General features: G+C 43.3%; 1 protein-coding gene across 1 annotated transcript in view; it reads right to left on the reverse strand.

Moving 5' to 3' along the window:
- The window catches only part of LOC128664348 (transcriptional regulator QRICH1), a 314,109-nt gene that overhangs the window by 196,095 nt on the left and 102,604 nt on the right, over positions 1–15,410 (reverse strand). Inside the window, exon 5 of the mRNA XM_053719186.1 lies at positions 11,250–11,404. Within this exon, the coding sequence (XP_053575161.1) occupies positions 11,250–11,404 (155 nt within the window). The remainder of the gene's footprint in view (positions 1–11,249; positions 11,405–15,410) is intronic.

The raw sequence follows: 15,410 nt of genomic DNA on the forward strand, positions 1-15,410 counted from the left end.
ATATAAAAATGGGAAAGTGAGAATCTACCCAGCCGAAACATCGTTTGGGATATCGCAAAGGGTGACCCCTCCCAGAAGCTTGTGTTGCAAGGGATCCATTACATCTCCGATGGTTTTTAAACCCCGCTCCCTCCAGACACGGAACGGTTTATGATCACTTCCAGTCGGGAAGGAGGGGTTGCCCATTATCGGAATAAATTTCGGGGAGGGGGCGTCAATCTTCAGGTACTTGTGTATCAGATACCAAGCTCTTAGAGGATCTCTATACAGCATACTCCTGGTGATCTTAGAGGGTAAGGTCCCATCTCCATACGGTAGATAGGTTAGCGCAATAGGCGCCGTTACGGTTTCCTCTAGTTTCGTGTCACAGAAATGTCCCGTGTTCATTTGCCAGTCTGTCACCAGACGTGCCAGAGCTGCCCAATTGTACAATTTAAGATTGGGGAGGCCCAATCCTCCTGCAGTATAAGGGGAATGAAGTTTGTGAAGCGCTATACGCGGTTTGCCCCCCTTCCACAAAAAGCGGGTTATGGCTCTTGTGAGCATCCGCAAGTCCGCTTTGGTCATGAGAAACGGTAGCATGAGCAGCGGATAAAGTAATTTCGGTAAGATAGTCATTTTTACCAAGCTTACACGTCCCGAGAGTCCCAAGGGTAGTTTAATCCAGCTCGAAAGCTGCGAAGCAAGTTGAGTACATTTGTCAGATATGTTCAGTTTGTATATTTTTAAGGGATCTCTATGAAGGTGAATTCCCAGGTATGTGAGGTGTCCCCTCGCTTCCACAAAGGGGTAATCGTGTCTAGAGTTTGGGTGTTTGGAGAACTCTTTTTTTTATGTTCACCTTCCACCCGTGAGATCTCAGAAAAGCAAACACAATGTCCGTATGAGACTTGGCTAGCTGAAAAGTCGACGCCTGAATTATGATGTCTAGATAAGGCGCCACTGCTATGCCCCGAGGTCGTAGAACCGCCAGAAGGGACCCTAGCACCTTTGTGAAAATTCTTGGCACCGTGGCTAACCCGAAGGGAAGAGCCACAAACTGGTAATGCCTATTTAGAAAGGCAAATCTGGGAAATTGATGATGATCTCTGAATAGGGATGTGTAGATACGCATCCTTTAAATCCACGGTAGTCATATATTGACCTTCCTGGATCAGAGGCAGAATAGTCCGAATGGTCTCCATCTTGAATGATGGAACCTTGAGGAACTTGTTTAGAATTTTGAGATCCAAGATTGGTCTGAAAGTTCCCTCTTTTTTGGGAACCACAAACAGGTTTGAGTAGAACCCAAGTCCCTGTTCCTCTTTTGGGACTGGGCGGATCACCCCCATGGTAAGCAAATCTTCTACACAGCGTAAGAACGCCTCTCTCTTTGTCTGGTTTACAGACAATCGAGAAATATGAAATCTCCCCCGTGGAAGGGAGTCTTTGAATTCAAGAAGATATCCTTGGGACACAATTTCTAAAGCCCAGGGATCATGAACATCTCTTGCCCAAGCCTGAGCGAAGAGAGAGAGTCTTCCCCCTACTAGATCCGGTCCCGGTTCGGGGGCTACCCCTTCATGCTGTCTTGGAGGCAGCTGCAGGCTTCTTGGCCTGTTTACCCTTGTTCCAAGCCTGGTTAGGTCTCCAGACTGACTTGGATTGGGCAAAATTCCCCTCTTGCTTTGCAGCAGAGGAAGCCGAAACTGAACCACTCTTGAAGTTCCGAAAGGAACAAAAATTACTTTGTTTGATCTTCATCTTATTTGATCTATCCTGAGGAAGGGCATGACCTTTCCCTCCAGTGATGTCTGAAATAATCTCTTTCAGTTCAGGCCCGAATAGGGTCTTTCCTTTGAAAGGGATGTTCAAAAGTTTAGATTTGGATGACACATCAGCAGACCAGGACTTAAGCCATGACGCCCTGCGTGCTAAAATGGCAAAACCTGAATTCTTTGCTGCTAATTTAGCCAGTTGAAAAGCGGCATCTGTAATAAAAGAATTAGCCAATTTAAGGGCCTTGATTCTGTCCATAATCTCCTCTAATGGTGTCTCCATCTGAAGAGCCTCTTCTAGAGCCTCAAACCAGAAAGCAGCTGCAGTAGTTACAGGAACAATGCACGCAATAGGTTGAAGAGAAAAACCCTGATGAACAAAAATTTTCTTCAGGAGACCCTCTAATTTTTTATCCATAGGATCTTTGAAAGCACAACTGTCTTCGATAGGTATAGTTGTACGCTTAGACAGAGTTAGAAATAGCTCCCTCCACCTTAGGGACTGTCTGCCATGAGTCCCGCATGGTGTCAGATATGGGAAACATTTTCTTAAAAACAGGAGGGGGGGAGAACGGAATACCTGGTCTATCCCACTCCTTAGTAATAATATTCACAATCCTCTTAGGAACTGTAAAAACATCAGTGTAAACAGGAACCTCTAAGTATTTATCCATTTTACACAATTTCTCTGGAACCACTATAGGGTCATAATCATCTAGAGTCGCTAATACCTCCCTGAGCAATAAGCGGAGGTGTTCAAGCCGTCATATCAGAATCTGTCTGAGGAAGCGTCTTTCCTGAATCAGAAATTTCTCCCTCAGATAACAAATCCCTCACCCCTACTTCAGAGCATTGTGAGGGCATATCAAATACGACTATTAAAGCGTCAGATGGCTCAGCATTTTTCCTAAACCCAGAGCTGTCCCGCTTTCCTTGTAAACCAGGCAGTTTAGATAAAACCTCTGTGAGGGTTGTATTCATAACTGTGGCCATGTCTTGTAAAGTAAAAGAATTTGACGCACTAGAGGTACTTGGCGTCACTTGTTCAGGCGTTACTGGTTGTGACACTTGGGGAGAGCTAGATGGCGAACCCTCATTTATTTCTGACTGAGAATCATCTATTGCTCTATTTTTAAGTGCTAATATATGTTCTTTATAGTTTATAGACATATCAGTACAAATGGGACACATTCTAAGAGGGGGTTCCACAATGGCTTCCAAACATATTAAACAAGGAATTTCCTTGGTGTCAGACATGTTAAACAGGCTAGTAAAGTAACAAGCAAGCTTGGAAAACACTGTAATCAAAGTAAAAAACACTTAGAAATAAAACGGTACTGTGCCTTTAAGAGAAAAAAAGCTGCACCAGTTCTGCAAAACAGTGTAAAAAAGCAGTAAACTTAAAGAAATTTTTACAGTAGCATTATAAAGGCTTTGTAACTTTGCACAGCTATGCAAATAAACAATTAACCCTTAAATGGCAAAAACGGATTGAAAAAAACCTTAACCCCAGTAAAAGACTTTCAACACCATGCCACAGCTCTGCTGTGGCTCCTACCTGCCCTTCAGAACGATTTTTTGGGGGAAAAACTTCTTTAACAACCCTCAAATACAGCAGAAACGACAGGAGAAGCAGTGATATGTCTCAGGGGAAAAGAAAACTGCGCAACTGAGGCGCGAAAATAGGACCCTCCCACCTCACTCGATGTTTTGAGGCCTACCAGAGAAACACCAGAGTGTCTCTTAATTAAACATGTGAGTTACAAAACTCAAAACCAAGCCACAATGACCCCTTTAGTCCCTTCAAAAAAACGTTATAAATGCGTCAAAAAATAAATCGTTTTTTCCTAACAGTGTCACCAGTAACTAATGAGCCCTTGCAAGCAAGCTGAAATTCCTGTTAAAGTATCTGAATACAGCTTACCCTTCCCTCATGGGGATATTGTCAGCCTTTTCTAGATTTAACACAGTCTGTCTAGAAAAATATAGACTGAACATACCTCATATGCAGCTTAGTCTGCAAACCGTTCTCCCAACTGAAGTTGTCCTATACTCTTCAGGCCTTGTGAGAACAGCAGTGGATCTTAGTTACAAAGTGCTAAGATCATCATCCTTCTTGCAGAAATCTTCATCCCTTTTCTGCCAGAGAGTAAATAGTACACACCGATACCATTTAAAATAATAAACTCTTGCTTGAGAAGTAAAAAACTACATTTTTGTCACCACATAGCTCTTTGCCCTTCCTAGCAGTTAAGCAGGCAGCGAGAATGACTGGGGGTGGAGCTAAGGGGGAGCTATATAGACAGCTCTGCTGTGGGTGCTCTCTCTGCCACTTCCTGTAGGGAAGGAGAATATCCCACAAGTAAGGATGAATCCGTGGACTCGATACATCTTACAAGAGAAAAAGGAGACTGCACTTACCTCCATGCTGAGGAACAGCATGAAATTACTCAAAGTGTCAAGAGGTCCACTCTTCTTCCTGAGGTCCTGTGAAGAAAGAAGGGTCTTAGGAAAATTCACTAAGTCCATATCCAGGCAGCACCAATATGGGAGGCGTAGTGAGACTAAAACCTCACAAGTTCCCATAGCATAATTGGTTCTCCAGAAGCTGCCCGGTAGTAAAAATAGCACGCTTTGGCACCATTTAAAATAAAAAACTCTTGATTGAAGAATGAAGAATCTAAGCTAACACCTCACTTTACCTCTACTCCTATCACTAACACAGGCAAAGAGAATGACTGGGGTGGGAGGGAAGGGAGGAGCTATATATACAGCTCTGCTGTGGTGCTCTTTACCTCCTCCTGCTGACCAGGAGGCAATATCCCATAAGGATGAAAGCCGTGGACTCGTCATATCTTGTAAAATAAATAAACATTTAGAGGGCCGCCCATCGGAGAACACGGATGTGGGCCGTAGACTCTCCTTATACAGAAGGAAACGAAATTATCTGGTAAGCATAATTTATGTTTTCCTTCTTAATATAAGGAGAGTCCACAGCATCATTCCTTACTGTTGTGAAACTTATACCCAAGCTCTAGAGGACACTGAATGATAACGGGAGGGACAAAGAGAGAGGCAGACCCTAATCTGAGGGCACCACAGCCTGCAAAACTTCTCTTCCGAAGGCTCCTTCAGCCGAAGCAAAAACATCAAACTTATAAAATTTAGAAAAAGTATAAAAGGAGGACCAGGTAGCCGCCTTACAAATCTGATCCATAGAAGTCTCGTTCTTAAAGGCCCAACAGGAAGCCACTGCTCTAGTAGAATGAGCCGTAATCCTCTGAGGAGGTTTATGTCCCGCTGTCTCATAAGCAAAGTGGATAACACTCTTTAACCAAAAAGATAAGCAAGTCTAAGAGACCTTCTGACCCTTACGCTTCCCATAATAGACAACAAACAAGGAAGAAGTTTGTCTAAAATCCTTAGTAGAAAAAACAGAGAGGCAAGGATTCAACGAGTAGATTCTTTAAAAAGTTCAGATTTATTTAGACAAGCTTAAAAGCCAAACAAAGCTGGCAACAGTGGTGGACAAAACCAGGGTGTGTGTGCGTGACACCAACGGCTTACATGTTTCGGCTCTCGGCCGTAATCATAGCCATAGGTGTCACACATGTGAACATGGTTAAAAAGCAATTGATACATTGTGATAGGGTAAAACATAAAAAGCACCCCCACACACTACTTAGCTTAGAATTAACCCTTAGAGACCTACACAAATTGGAGGAACTACTCCCCTCTTCACGGTTGTTAAAATCCTTCGTAGCCTGAAATTAGAACTTCAAGGCGCGAACCAGGTCCAAATTATGAAGCAAACGTTCCTTCGAAGGAGGAGGATTGGGACACAAGGAAGGAACCACAATCTCTTGATTGATGTTGCGGTCTGACACGATCGTAGGAAGAAAACCTAACTTAGTATGTAGGACAGCATTATCAGAATGGAACACCAGAAAAGGAGGCTCACATTGCAAGGCAGCAATCTCAGATACTCTGCACGCAGAAGCAATAGCCAGTAGAAAAATAACCTTCACGGTAACAATTTAAATGTCAATTTCATGCATAGGCTCAAACGGAGCCCGTTGCAAAACCTTAAAGGGATACCGAACCCAAATTTTTTCTTTTGCGATTCAGATAGAGCATGCAATTTTAAGCAACTTTCTAATTTACTCCTATTATCAAATTTTCTTTGTTCTCTTGGTATCTTTATTTGAAAAGCAAGAATGTAAGTTTAGATGCTGGTCCATTGTTGGTGAACAACCTGGGCTGTTCTTGCTGATTGGTGGATAAATTCACCCACCAATAAAAAGTGCTGTCCAGAGTACTGAACCAAAAATTGGCTGGCTCCTTAGCTTAGATACCTTCTTTAGCAAATAAAGATAACAATAGAACGAAGAAAAATTGATAATAGGAGTAAATTAGAAAGTTGCTTAAAATTGCATGCTCTATCTGAATCACGAAAGAAAACATTTGGGTTCAGTGTCCCTTTAAGAACAAGATTTAGACTCCATGGAGGAGCCTTAGATCTAAACACAGGTCTGATCCTAATCAGAGCCTTAAAGGACTGTACATCTAGAAGCTCCGAGAGCCTCTTATGCAGTAAAACAGACAGGGCCAAAATCTGTGCCCTCAGGGAACTGGTAGAAAGGCCCTTCTCCAGTCCATCCTGGAGAAACAACAGGATCCTGGCAACATTAACTTTATGCCAGGAAAATCCACACTCTTCACACCAGAATAAGTAGGTTCTCCACACCTTATGATAGATGTGACGAGTAACCGGTTTACGAGCATGAATGAGAATATCAATAACTCTCTCAGAAAAAAACTCTCTTGGCTAGAACTAAGCGTTCATTCTCCATGAAGTCAGCCTCAGAGAATTTAGATTTTGATGAACAAAAGGACCTTGTTCCAGCAGATCCCTGCAACAAGGTAACTTCCACAGAGGAGATGATGACATCACCACCACATCCGTGAACCACATCCTTCGCGGCCACAATGGAGCAATCGGTATCACTGATGCCTGCTCCTGCTTGATGCAAGCCACTACACGAGGAACGGCGGGAAAGGGTAAATTAGACTGAACCTCCAAGGCACTGCTAATGGACCTATTAGCTCCGCCTGAGGATCACTGGATCTCGACCCATATCTGGGTAGCTTGGTATTGAGACGGGACGCCATGAAATATATCTCCGGCGTCCCCCACCGGTTGCATATCTCCGCAAACACTTTGGGATGGAGAGACCATTCCCCCGGATGGAAAGATTGTCTGCTGAGAAAATCCACTCCCCATTTGTCCACACCCGGAATGTGGATCGCTGACAGCAAACAGCTGTGGGCCTCCACCCACTTGAGAATCTGAGATACTTCCCTCTTCGCTAGGGAGCTTCTCATTCCACCCTGATGGTTGATGTAAGACACCGAGGTTATATTGTCTGATTGGAACCTGATAAACTGTGATGAACCCAGAAGGGGCCAAGCCTTCAGAGCATTGAAGATTGCCTAAAGTTCCAGAATGTTTATTGGGAGGAAGCATTCCTCCTGAGTCCACAGGCCCTGTGCCTTCTTGGCACCCCAAACAGCTCCCCATCCTGATATACTTGCGTCCGTAGTCACAATCTCCCAGGATGGTCTTAGGAGAAATCTTTTGAGACAGATCCGAATGATTGCCATTCCACTGCCTCAGCATGCACAGTTGCAACGGTTTCAGACGGAACCTGGCAGAGAGGATGATGTCCATGCTGGACACCATGAGACCAATCACCTCCATACACTGAGCCACAGAGGGCCTTAAGGAGGTCCGGAGGGCAAGACATGCCAAAGCTAGCTTGTAACGTCTCTAGTCTGTTAGAAATATCCTCATGGATATGGATTCTATTATAGTACCCAGGAATTCCACCCTGGTGCTTGGTATAAGAGAACTTTTTTCTAGGTTTATCTTCCATCCATGTGATCGAAGAGGAGAGATTTCGAATGGTCTTTTGCAAGACGAAAAGACAGTGTTTCTACCAGAATATCGTCCAAGTAGTGAGCTACTGCTATACCCCGGAGTCTGGCAACGGCTAGAAGCGCCCCTAGAACCTTCGTAAAAATTATTGGAGCAGTAGCTAGACCAAACGGAAGTGCTGGTCTAGGAATGCAAACCTTAGGAACTGGAAATGGTCCTTGTGGATTGGAACGTGAAGGTAAGCATCCTTCAGATTTATAGTGGTCATGATCTGTCCTTCCTGAACTAAACACGATCCTGAGCATTTAGGCAAATAATCTTCATGTTTGCACCACAGATAAAAGAATTGGCAATTCTCCAGGCTTTCATTCTTTCCTGGATAATGTTAAGTAGACCCTCCATGTCGATCAATTCCGATAAGGAGTCGCACCAGTAGGTAGCTGCTCCAGCTATCGCGGCACAGATGCTGCCGGTTGAAATAAATATTCTGTATGTTGAAACATCTTTCTTAGAAGAGTTTCCATCTTCTTATCCATCGGTTCTCTGAACGACGAGCTATCCTCAAGTGGGATAGTAGTAGGTTTGGCAAACGTGGAGATAGTGCCATCCACCTTAGGGACGTTACCCCACAACTCCAATTGAGACTCCGGGAATTTTTTTTTAAAGGAAGACGAAGGGCAAAAGGAAGATCCATTTCTTTTTAATAATGTTTGCCATCTTTACAGGCACAGGAAAAGTTAAAGGCACTACCCTGTCCTCGTACACTCTAACTTTAGGAATTAAACGTTCATCAGGCAGCTTGGCCTCTGGAACCTCTAGTGTAGACAGAACTTCATTTAGAAGAAAACTTAAGTGTTCAATCTTAAATCTAAAGGCTGGTTCCTCCGCAGCAGCAGGAGGCTTAGAGGCAGCAGACTGTCTCAGAAAGTTCACCCTCTGAAGCCTCAGAGTGTGACTCGGATAACAGACAGAGCAGTTAAATCCAATAAATTACATGATAACCCCGGGGCAGGAGAGTTATGTTTAACCTTTCGCTTGCGCTTCGCAGGGCGAGGTAAAGCACTGAGGGCCTCAGACACTCATCTTTAACTGCGCGGTAAAATCTGATGGTAAAAGGCCCTCTCAAGATAGAGGATTAAGCGTGCTACAGGAAGCTGCGTGTGTAGAAGGAGTTGAATGTTTGGTATGCACCTCACAGGATAGCGAGTCCTCAGAGGTGGACGGCTCAGTGGTACTAAAAGGGTTAACCTTCTTTGACCTAATAACGTTGTCAAGACATGTGGAACATAGTTGAGAGGGCGGGTATACCAAGGCCTCCTCACAATATAAACAGGTATTAATATTTGGAATAGAGGGAGTACCCTCTAATATCTCAGAAACCTCCATAGATAAAGCCTATAACAGCAAGACACAGAAAATAAACAATCTTTATTTCTCAAAAAACTTCACCTTTATACTCCCAATGACTGGGGCACTCACCACCTCCTAGACCCAGACAATGCCGAGAAATAGCATCTTCTCTGACAGCCAGCTCGGTTAGGAAAGAGGAAATGAAAGCGAGACCACATCCGGTCACATGGTGCGCAAGTCAGGACCGCCCCTGCTATGAGAAAAAGCGCGCCAAGCTACAACCTGCGCAATGCTCAAAGTGAAAGTAAAAACCTATGCGTTACAGCCATATAACAAACAGTCTATGAGTCCAATAAAATCTCACACATAAGGCAGCATAAAAGCATCACATTTGATAAATTCCCACTGTTCAATAATCCTACTCAGGAGATATTAACCCATGATTCTATTAGGATAAAAAAAGCCACACTGTGACCGTCTTCTAGCGTTTTCAACATATGTAAAAACTGAAACGATCTTACCAGAATCCATGCTGTGGATCAGAAACACAGCCTCTCAAGTGTCACAGTCTTGTAGCATCACTCCTGACATGGACTTGAGTGAGAGAACAAGCAGGCAGTGAAACTCATCAACAATGATTGCTTAGGAGCTGTTAGCAGGTAGTCTGGATGGGTTCGCAGAAAGACTCACCCTGCATCTCCAGACTAACTTTCGTCAATGCTCTCACTGAGAGGCTGACAAGACTACTTAAAACTACAGTCCCATAACGAAGGGCAGATACCCTTCCTAAGGAACTACTCCGAAATCTTGACACTTCTCTGCCATCCTCCTGTGACGAAAGGCAAAGAATGACTGGGGGAAGTGGGAGAGGTATTTAAGCCTTTGGCTGGGGTGTCGTTGCCTCTTCCTGGTGGCCAGGTTCAGTATTTTCCAACAGTAAGGAATGATGCCGTGGACTCTCCTTATATTAAGAAGGGAAGAAATATTGTTATCAAACTCTATTGCCTTCTTTAGATTTTACCAGGGAAAGAACAATTATGAATAACCGGCTTGTTTAACTATCAAACACATTTTGTTAACATAAAAACCAGTATTTATTTAAAACAGATAACATGATATCTTTTTTATTGTAAATTAATTGATGATGGGTTTCATAATGTTGCTGGCTTTTTTATTCCAAACATATGATCCCACATTGAGTCTATACAAAATATATTGTTCCTTACACAAAAGGTGCTTCTTTCTGCCAAATCATGTTGCTCAACACTTTACTTGGCAAGAACTAAATGCTTTTAAGATCTAGATGGTAATTAAACACCTTAGAAAACACAAATTGTTAAAAACATTAATGATGTAAGAAGAAACAAGAAATTCAGGTTTGTAATTCTTTGTCATATTGTTCCAAAGCAACTCTGCAACAGGATAAGAAAATTAAATATTTCAAAATGTAATGCATGCACATCATGTTAATCAAATAAAGTCTGATCTGTATTGAAGCGCTGAATTTATTTTACATCTACATTGATACACTGTACCATCTCCAGAAAATGTTCTATTAATGTGTAAGATGTACCAAGGAACAAAGAAACACCAAAAGCTAAAGCCTTTCACACTAGCAGATTAAAACAAGTACATGTTTTCTTAGGACAGAAAGTCACTTTAAATCATCTCTTTCCTTCTAATTACATATATGACAATTTTCTTTTAAGTATTATTTTCCAATTTACTTCTATAATCTATTTTGCTTTATCTCTTGGTATCTTTGTTAGCTATCAAACACACTGGGTGAGCTAATAACATGAGCCATATATGTGCAGCCACCAATTAGCAGCTTTTGAGCCTACCTAGGTAGCCTTTTCAATAAAGGATACCAGGAGAAAAAAACTGATTAGTGGATGAACATATATGCCTCAAATTATTAGCTCACCCAGTGTGTTCGATAGCTAACAAGGGATGAAGAAAATTAGATTATAGAAGTAAATTGGAAAATTGTTTAAAATTGTATTCTCTATCAAAATCATGAAAGAAAAAGTTTGGGTTTTGTGTCCCTTTAATTAGAAATGGATTTAGAAACTGTGTTAACAATATCCAGAAACATTAACAATAACCAGACACGTGTTACAAAAAAAGCCAAGAATTGCTACCTTGTAAATATTATTATGACTGAAAAACAGTTTAAATTCCGTCATTATGGACATTCTTACCTTTTGCATACATAGAAATAAATAAAACAACATGTCTGCATCATATGGAGAACCGTCATGTTTTCTTGCTTCTCTGCTCATTAGGCATAGCCCATAATTTAATTCTGCAATTGGCACTGATAGAATGTCTTCCTTAAAAATGATAGGTTTCCTTCCTAGAAAATGTAAAAAACAGAATTTATGCTTACCTGATAAATTACTTTCTCTTGCGGTGTATCAAGTCCACGGATTCATCCTTACTTGTGGGATATTCTCATTCCCTACAGGAAGTGGCAAAGAGAGCACACAGCAAAGCTGTCCATATAGCTCCCCCTCTGGCTCCGCCCCCCAGTCATTCGACCGACGGTTAGGAGAAAAAGGAGAAACCATAGGGTGCAGTGGTGACTGTAGTTTAAACAAGAAATTTTAACCTGACTTAATTGCCAGGGCGGGCCGTGGACTGGATACACCGCAAGAGAAAGTAATTTATCAGGTAAGCATAAATTCTGTTTTCTCTTGCAAGGTGTATCCAGTCCACGGATTCATCCTTACTTGTGGGATACCAATACCAAAGCTTTAGGACACGGATGAAGGGAGGGAACAAGACAGGTAACCTAAACGGAAGGCACCACTGCTTGCAAAACCTTTCTCCCAAAAATAGCAAAAGTATCGAATTTGTAAAATTTGGCAAAAGTATGCAGTGAAGACCAAGTCGCTGCCTTGCAAATCTGTTCAACAGAAGCCTCATTCTTGAAGGCCCAAGTGGAAGCCACAGCTTTGGTGGAATGAGCTGTAATTTGCTCAGGAGGCTGCTGCCCGGCAGTCTCATAAGCCAATCGGATGATGCTTTTCAACCAGAAGGAAAGAGGTAGCCGTCGCTTTTTTACCTCTCTTCTTACCAGAATAGACAACAAACAAAGATGATGTTTGTCTGAAATCCTTAGTTGCTTGTAAATAGAATTTCAAAGCACAAACCACATCAAGATTGTGTAAAAGCCGTTCCTTCTTAGAAGCTGGATTAGGACACAGAGAAGGAACAATGATTTCCTGGTTAATGTTCTTATTAGAAACAACTTTAGGAAGAAAACCAGGTTTGGTACGCAAAACTACCTTATCTGCATGGAACACCAGATAGGGTGAATTACACTGCAAAGCAGACAATGCTGAAACGCTTCAAGCAGAAGATATAGCTACCAAAAACAAAACTTTCCAAGATAATAACTTAATATCTATGGAATGTAAAGGTTCAAACGGAACCCCTTGAAGAACTGAAAGAACTAAATTTAGACTCCATGGAGGAGCCACAGGTTTATAGACAGGCTTGATTCTGACTAACGCCTGTGCAAACGCTTGAACATCTGGTACTTCTGCCAGACGCTTGTGTAAAAGGATAGACAGAGCGGATATCTGCCCCTTTAAGGAACTAGCTGATAAACCTTTCTTCAATCCTTCTTGGAGAAAAGACAATATCCTTGGAATCCTAATCTTACTCCACGAGTAACCCTTGGATTCACACCAACCAAGATATTTCCGCCATATCTTATGGTAAATTTTCCTGGTGACAGGTTTTCTAGCTTGAATCAGAGTATCTATGACTGATTCAGAGAACCCACGCTTGGATAGAATTAAGCGTTCAATCTCCAAGCAGTCAGCTGCAGAGAAACTAGATTTGGATGCTTGAATGGACCCTGTATTAGAAGATCCTGCCTCATTGGCAGTGTCCATGGCGGGACAGATGACATGTCCACTAGGTCTGCATACCAAGCGCTATCAGAATTACAGAGGCCTTCTCCTGTTTGATTCTGGCTACCAGCAGAAGGAGAAGGGGAAACGGTGGAAAGACATAGGCCAGATTGAAGGACCAAGGCGCTACTAGAGCATCTATCAATGCCGCCTTGGGGTCCCTGGACCTGGAACCGTAAAGAGGAAGTTTGGTGTTCTGACGGGACGCCATCAGATCCAACTCTGGAATGCCCCATAGCTGAGTCAGCTGAGCAAATACCTCCGGGTGGAGTTCCCACTCCCCCGGGTGAAAAGTCTGACGACTTAGGAAATCCGCTTCCCAGTTGTCTACTCCTGGGATGTGAATTGCAGATAGATGGCAAGAGTGATCCTCCGCCCACCTGATTATCTTGGTTACTTCCTTCATCGCTAAGGAACTCTTTGTTCCTCCCTGATGATTTATGTATGCTACAGTCGTGATGTTGTCCGACTGAAATCTGATGAACTTGGCCGCCGCTAGCTGAGGCCATGCCTGGAGCGTGTTGAATATTGCTCTCAGTTCCAAAATGTTTATCGGGAGAAGAGACTCTTCCCGAGACCATAGGCCCTGAGCTCTCAGGGAGCCCTAGACCGCGCCCCAGCCTAACAGACTGGCGTCGGTCGTTACAATGATCCACTCCGGTCTGCGGAAGCACATTCCCTGCGACAGGTGATCCTGAGACAACCACCAGAGAAGAGAATCTCTGGTTTTCTGGTCCACTTGGATATGAGGAGACAAATCTGCATAATCTCCATTCCACTGTTTGAACATGCACAATTGCAGTGGCCTGAGATGAATTCGAGCAAAAGGGACTACGTCCATTGCTGCTACCATTAATCCGATTACCTCCATGAACTGAGCTACAGATGGCCGAGGAATGGAATGAAGAACTCGGCAAGTACTTAGAAGCTTTAACCTTCTGACCTCCGTCAGAAATATTTTCATTTCTACCGGGTCTATTAATGTTCCCAGGAAGGGAACCCTTGTGAGCGGGGACAGAGAACTTTTTTTCGGTGTTCACCTTCCACCCGTGAGACCTTAGAAAGGCCAGAACAATATCCGTATGAGCCTTGGCTCTGGGAAAAGACGACGCCTGTATTAAGATGTCGTCCAGATAGGGTGCTACTGCAATGCCCCGCGGTCTCAGTACCGCTAGAAGGGACCCTAGCACCTTTGTGAAAATTCTGGGAGCGGTGGCCAACCCGAAGGGAAGGGCCACGAACTGGTAATGCTTGTCCAGAAAGGCGAACCTTAGGAACTGATGGTGATCTTTGTGGATAGGAATATAAAGGTACGCATCCTTTAGATCCCCGGTAGTCATATATTGACCTTCCTGGATCATCGGTAAGATTGTCCGAATGGTTTCCATCTTGAAAGATGGAACTCTGAGGAATTTGTTTAGAATTTTTAGATCCAGGATTGGTCTGAAAGTTCCTTCCTTTTTGGGAACCACAAACAGGTTTGAGTAAAAACCCAGTCCTTGTTCTGTAATTGGAACTGGATATATCACTCCAATCTTGAGTAGATCTTCTACACAGCGTAAGAACGCCTCTTTCTTTGTCTGGTCTGTAGACAGACGAGAAATGTGGAACCACCTTCCCCTTGGAGGAGAGTCCTTGAATTCTAGAAGATATCCCTGAGCAACTATCTCTAATACCCAGGGATCGGGAACATCTCTTGCCCAAGCCTGAGCAAAGAGAGAGAGTCTGCCCCCTACCAGATCCGGTCCCGGATCGGGGGCTACCCCTTCATGCTGTCTTAGTAGCAGCTGCAGGCTTCTTGGCCTGTTTACCCTTGTTCCAGCCCTGCAAAGGCTTCCAGGTTGCCTTGGGCTGTGAAGTGTTACCTTCTTGCTTTGCGGTAGCAGAGGCTGAAGCAGGACCACTCCTGAAGTTGCGAAAGGAACGAAAATTAGCCTTGTTTTTAGACTTAAAGGGGCTATCTTGCGGGAGGGCATGGCCCTTTCCCCCAGTGATATCCGAAATAATCTCTTTCAACTCGAGCCCGAAAAGGGTCTTTCCCTTGAAAGGAATATTCAGTAATTTTGTTTTAGACGACACTTCGGCCGACCATGATTTAAGCCAAAGCACTCTGCGCGCCATGATGGCAAAACCAGAAATTTTCGCCGCTAACTTAGCTAATTGCAAAGCGGCATCTGTGATAAAAGAATTAGCCAGCTTTAGAGCCTTAATTCTATCCATAATTTCGTCATATGAGGTCTCCGTCTGGAGTGACTCCTCCAGCGCCTCAAACCAGAAAGCCGCTGCAGTAGTTACAGGAATAATGCAGGCAATAGGTTGGAGAAGGAAACCTTGTTGAACAAATATTTTCTTTAGTAAACCTTCTAATTTTTTATCCATAGGATCTTTAAAAGCACAACTGTCTTCAATTGGTATGGTTGTGCGCTTGGCTAGTGTTGA

This window comes from Bombina bombina, chromosome 6, assembly GCF_027579735.1.
Source record: "Bombina bombina isolate aBomBom1 chromosome 6, aBomBom1.pri, whole genome shotgun sequence".
NCBI lineage: Eukaryota > Metazoa > Chordata > Amphibia > Anura > Bombinatoridae > Bombina > Bombina bombina.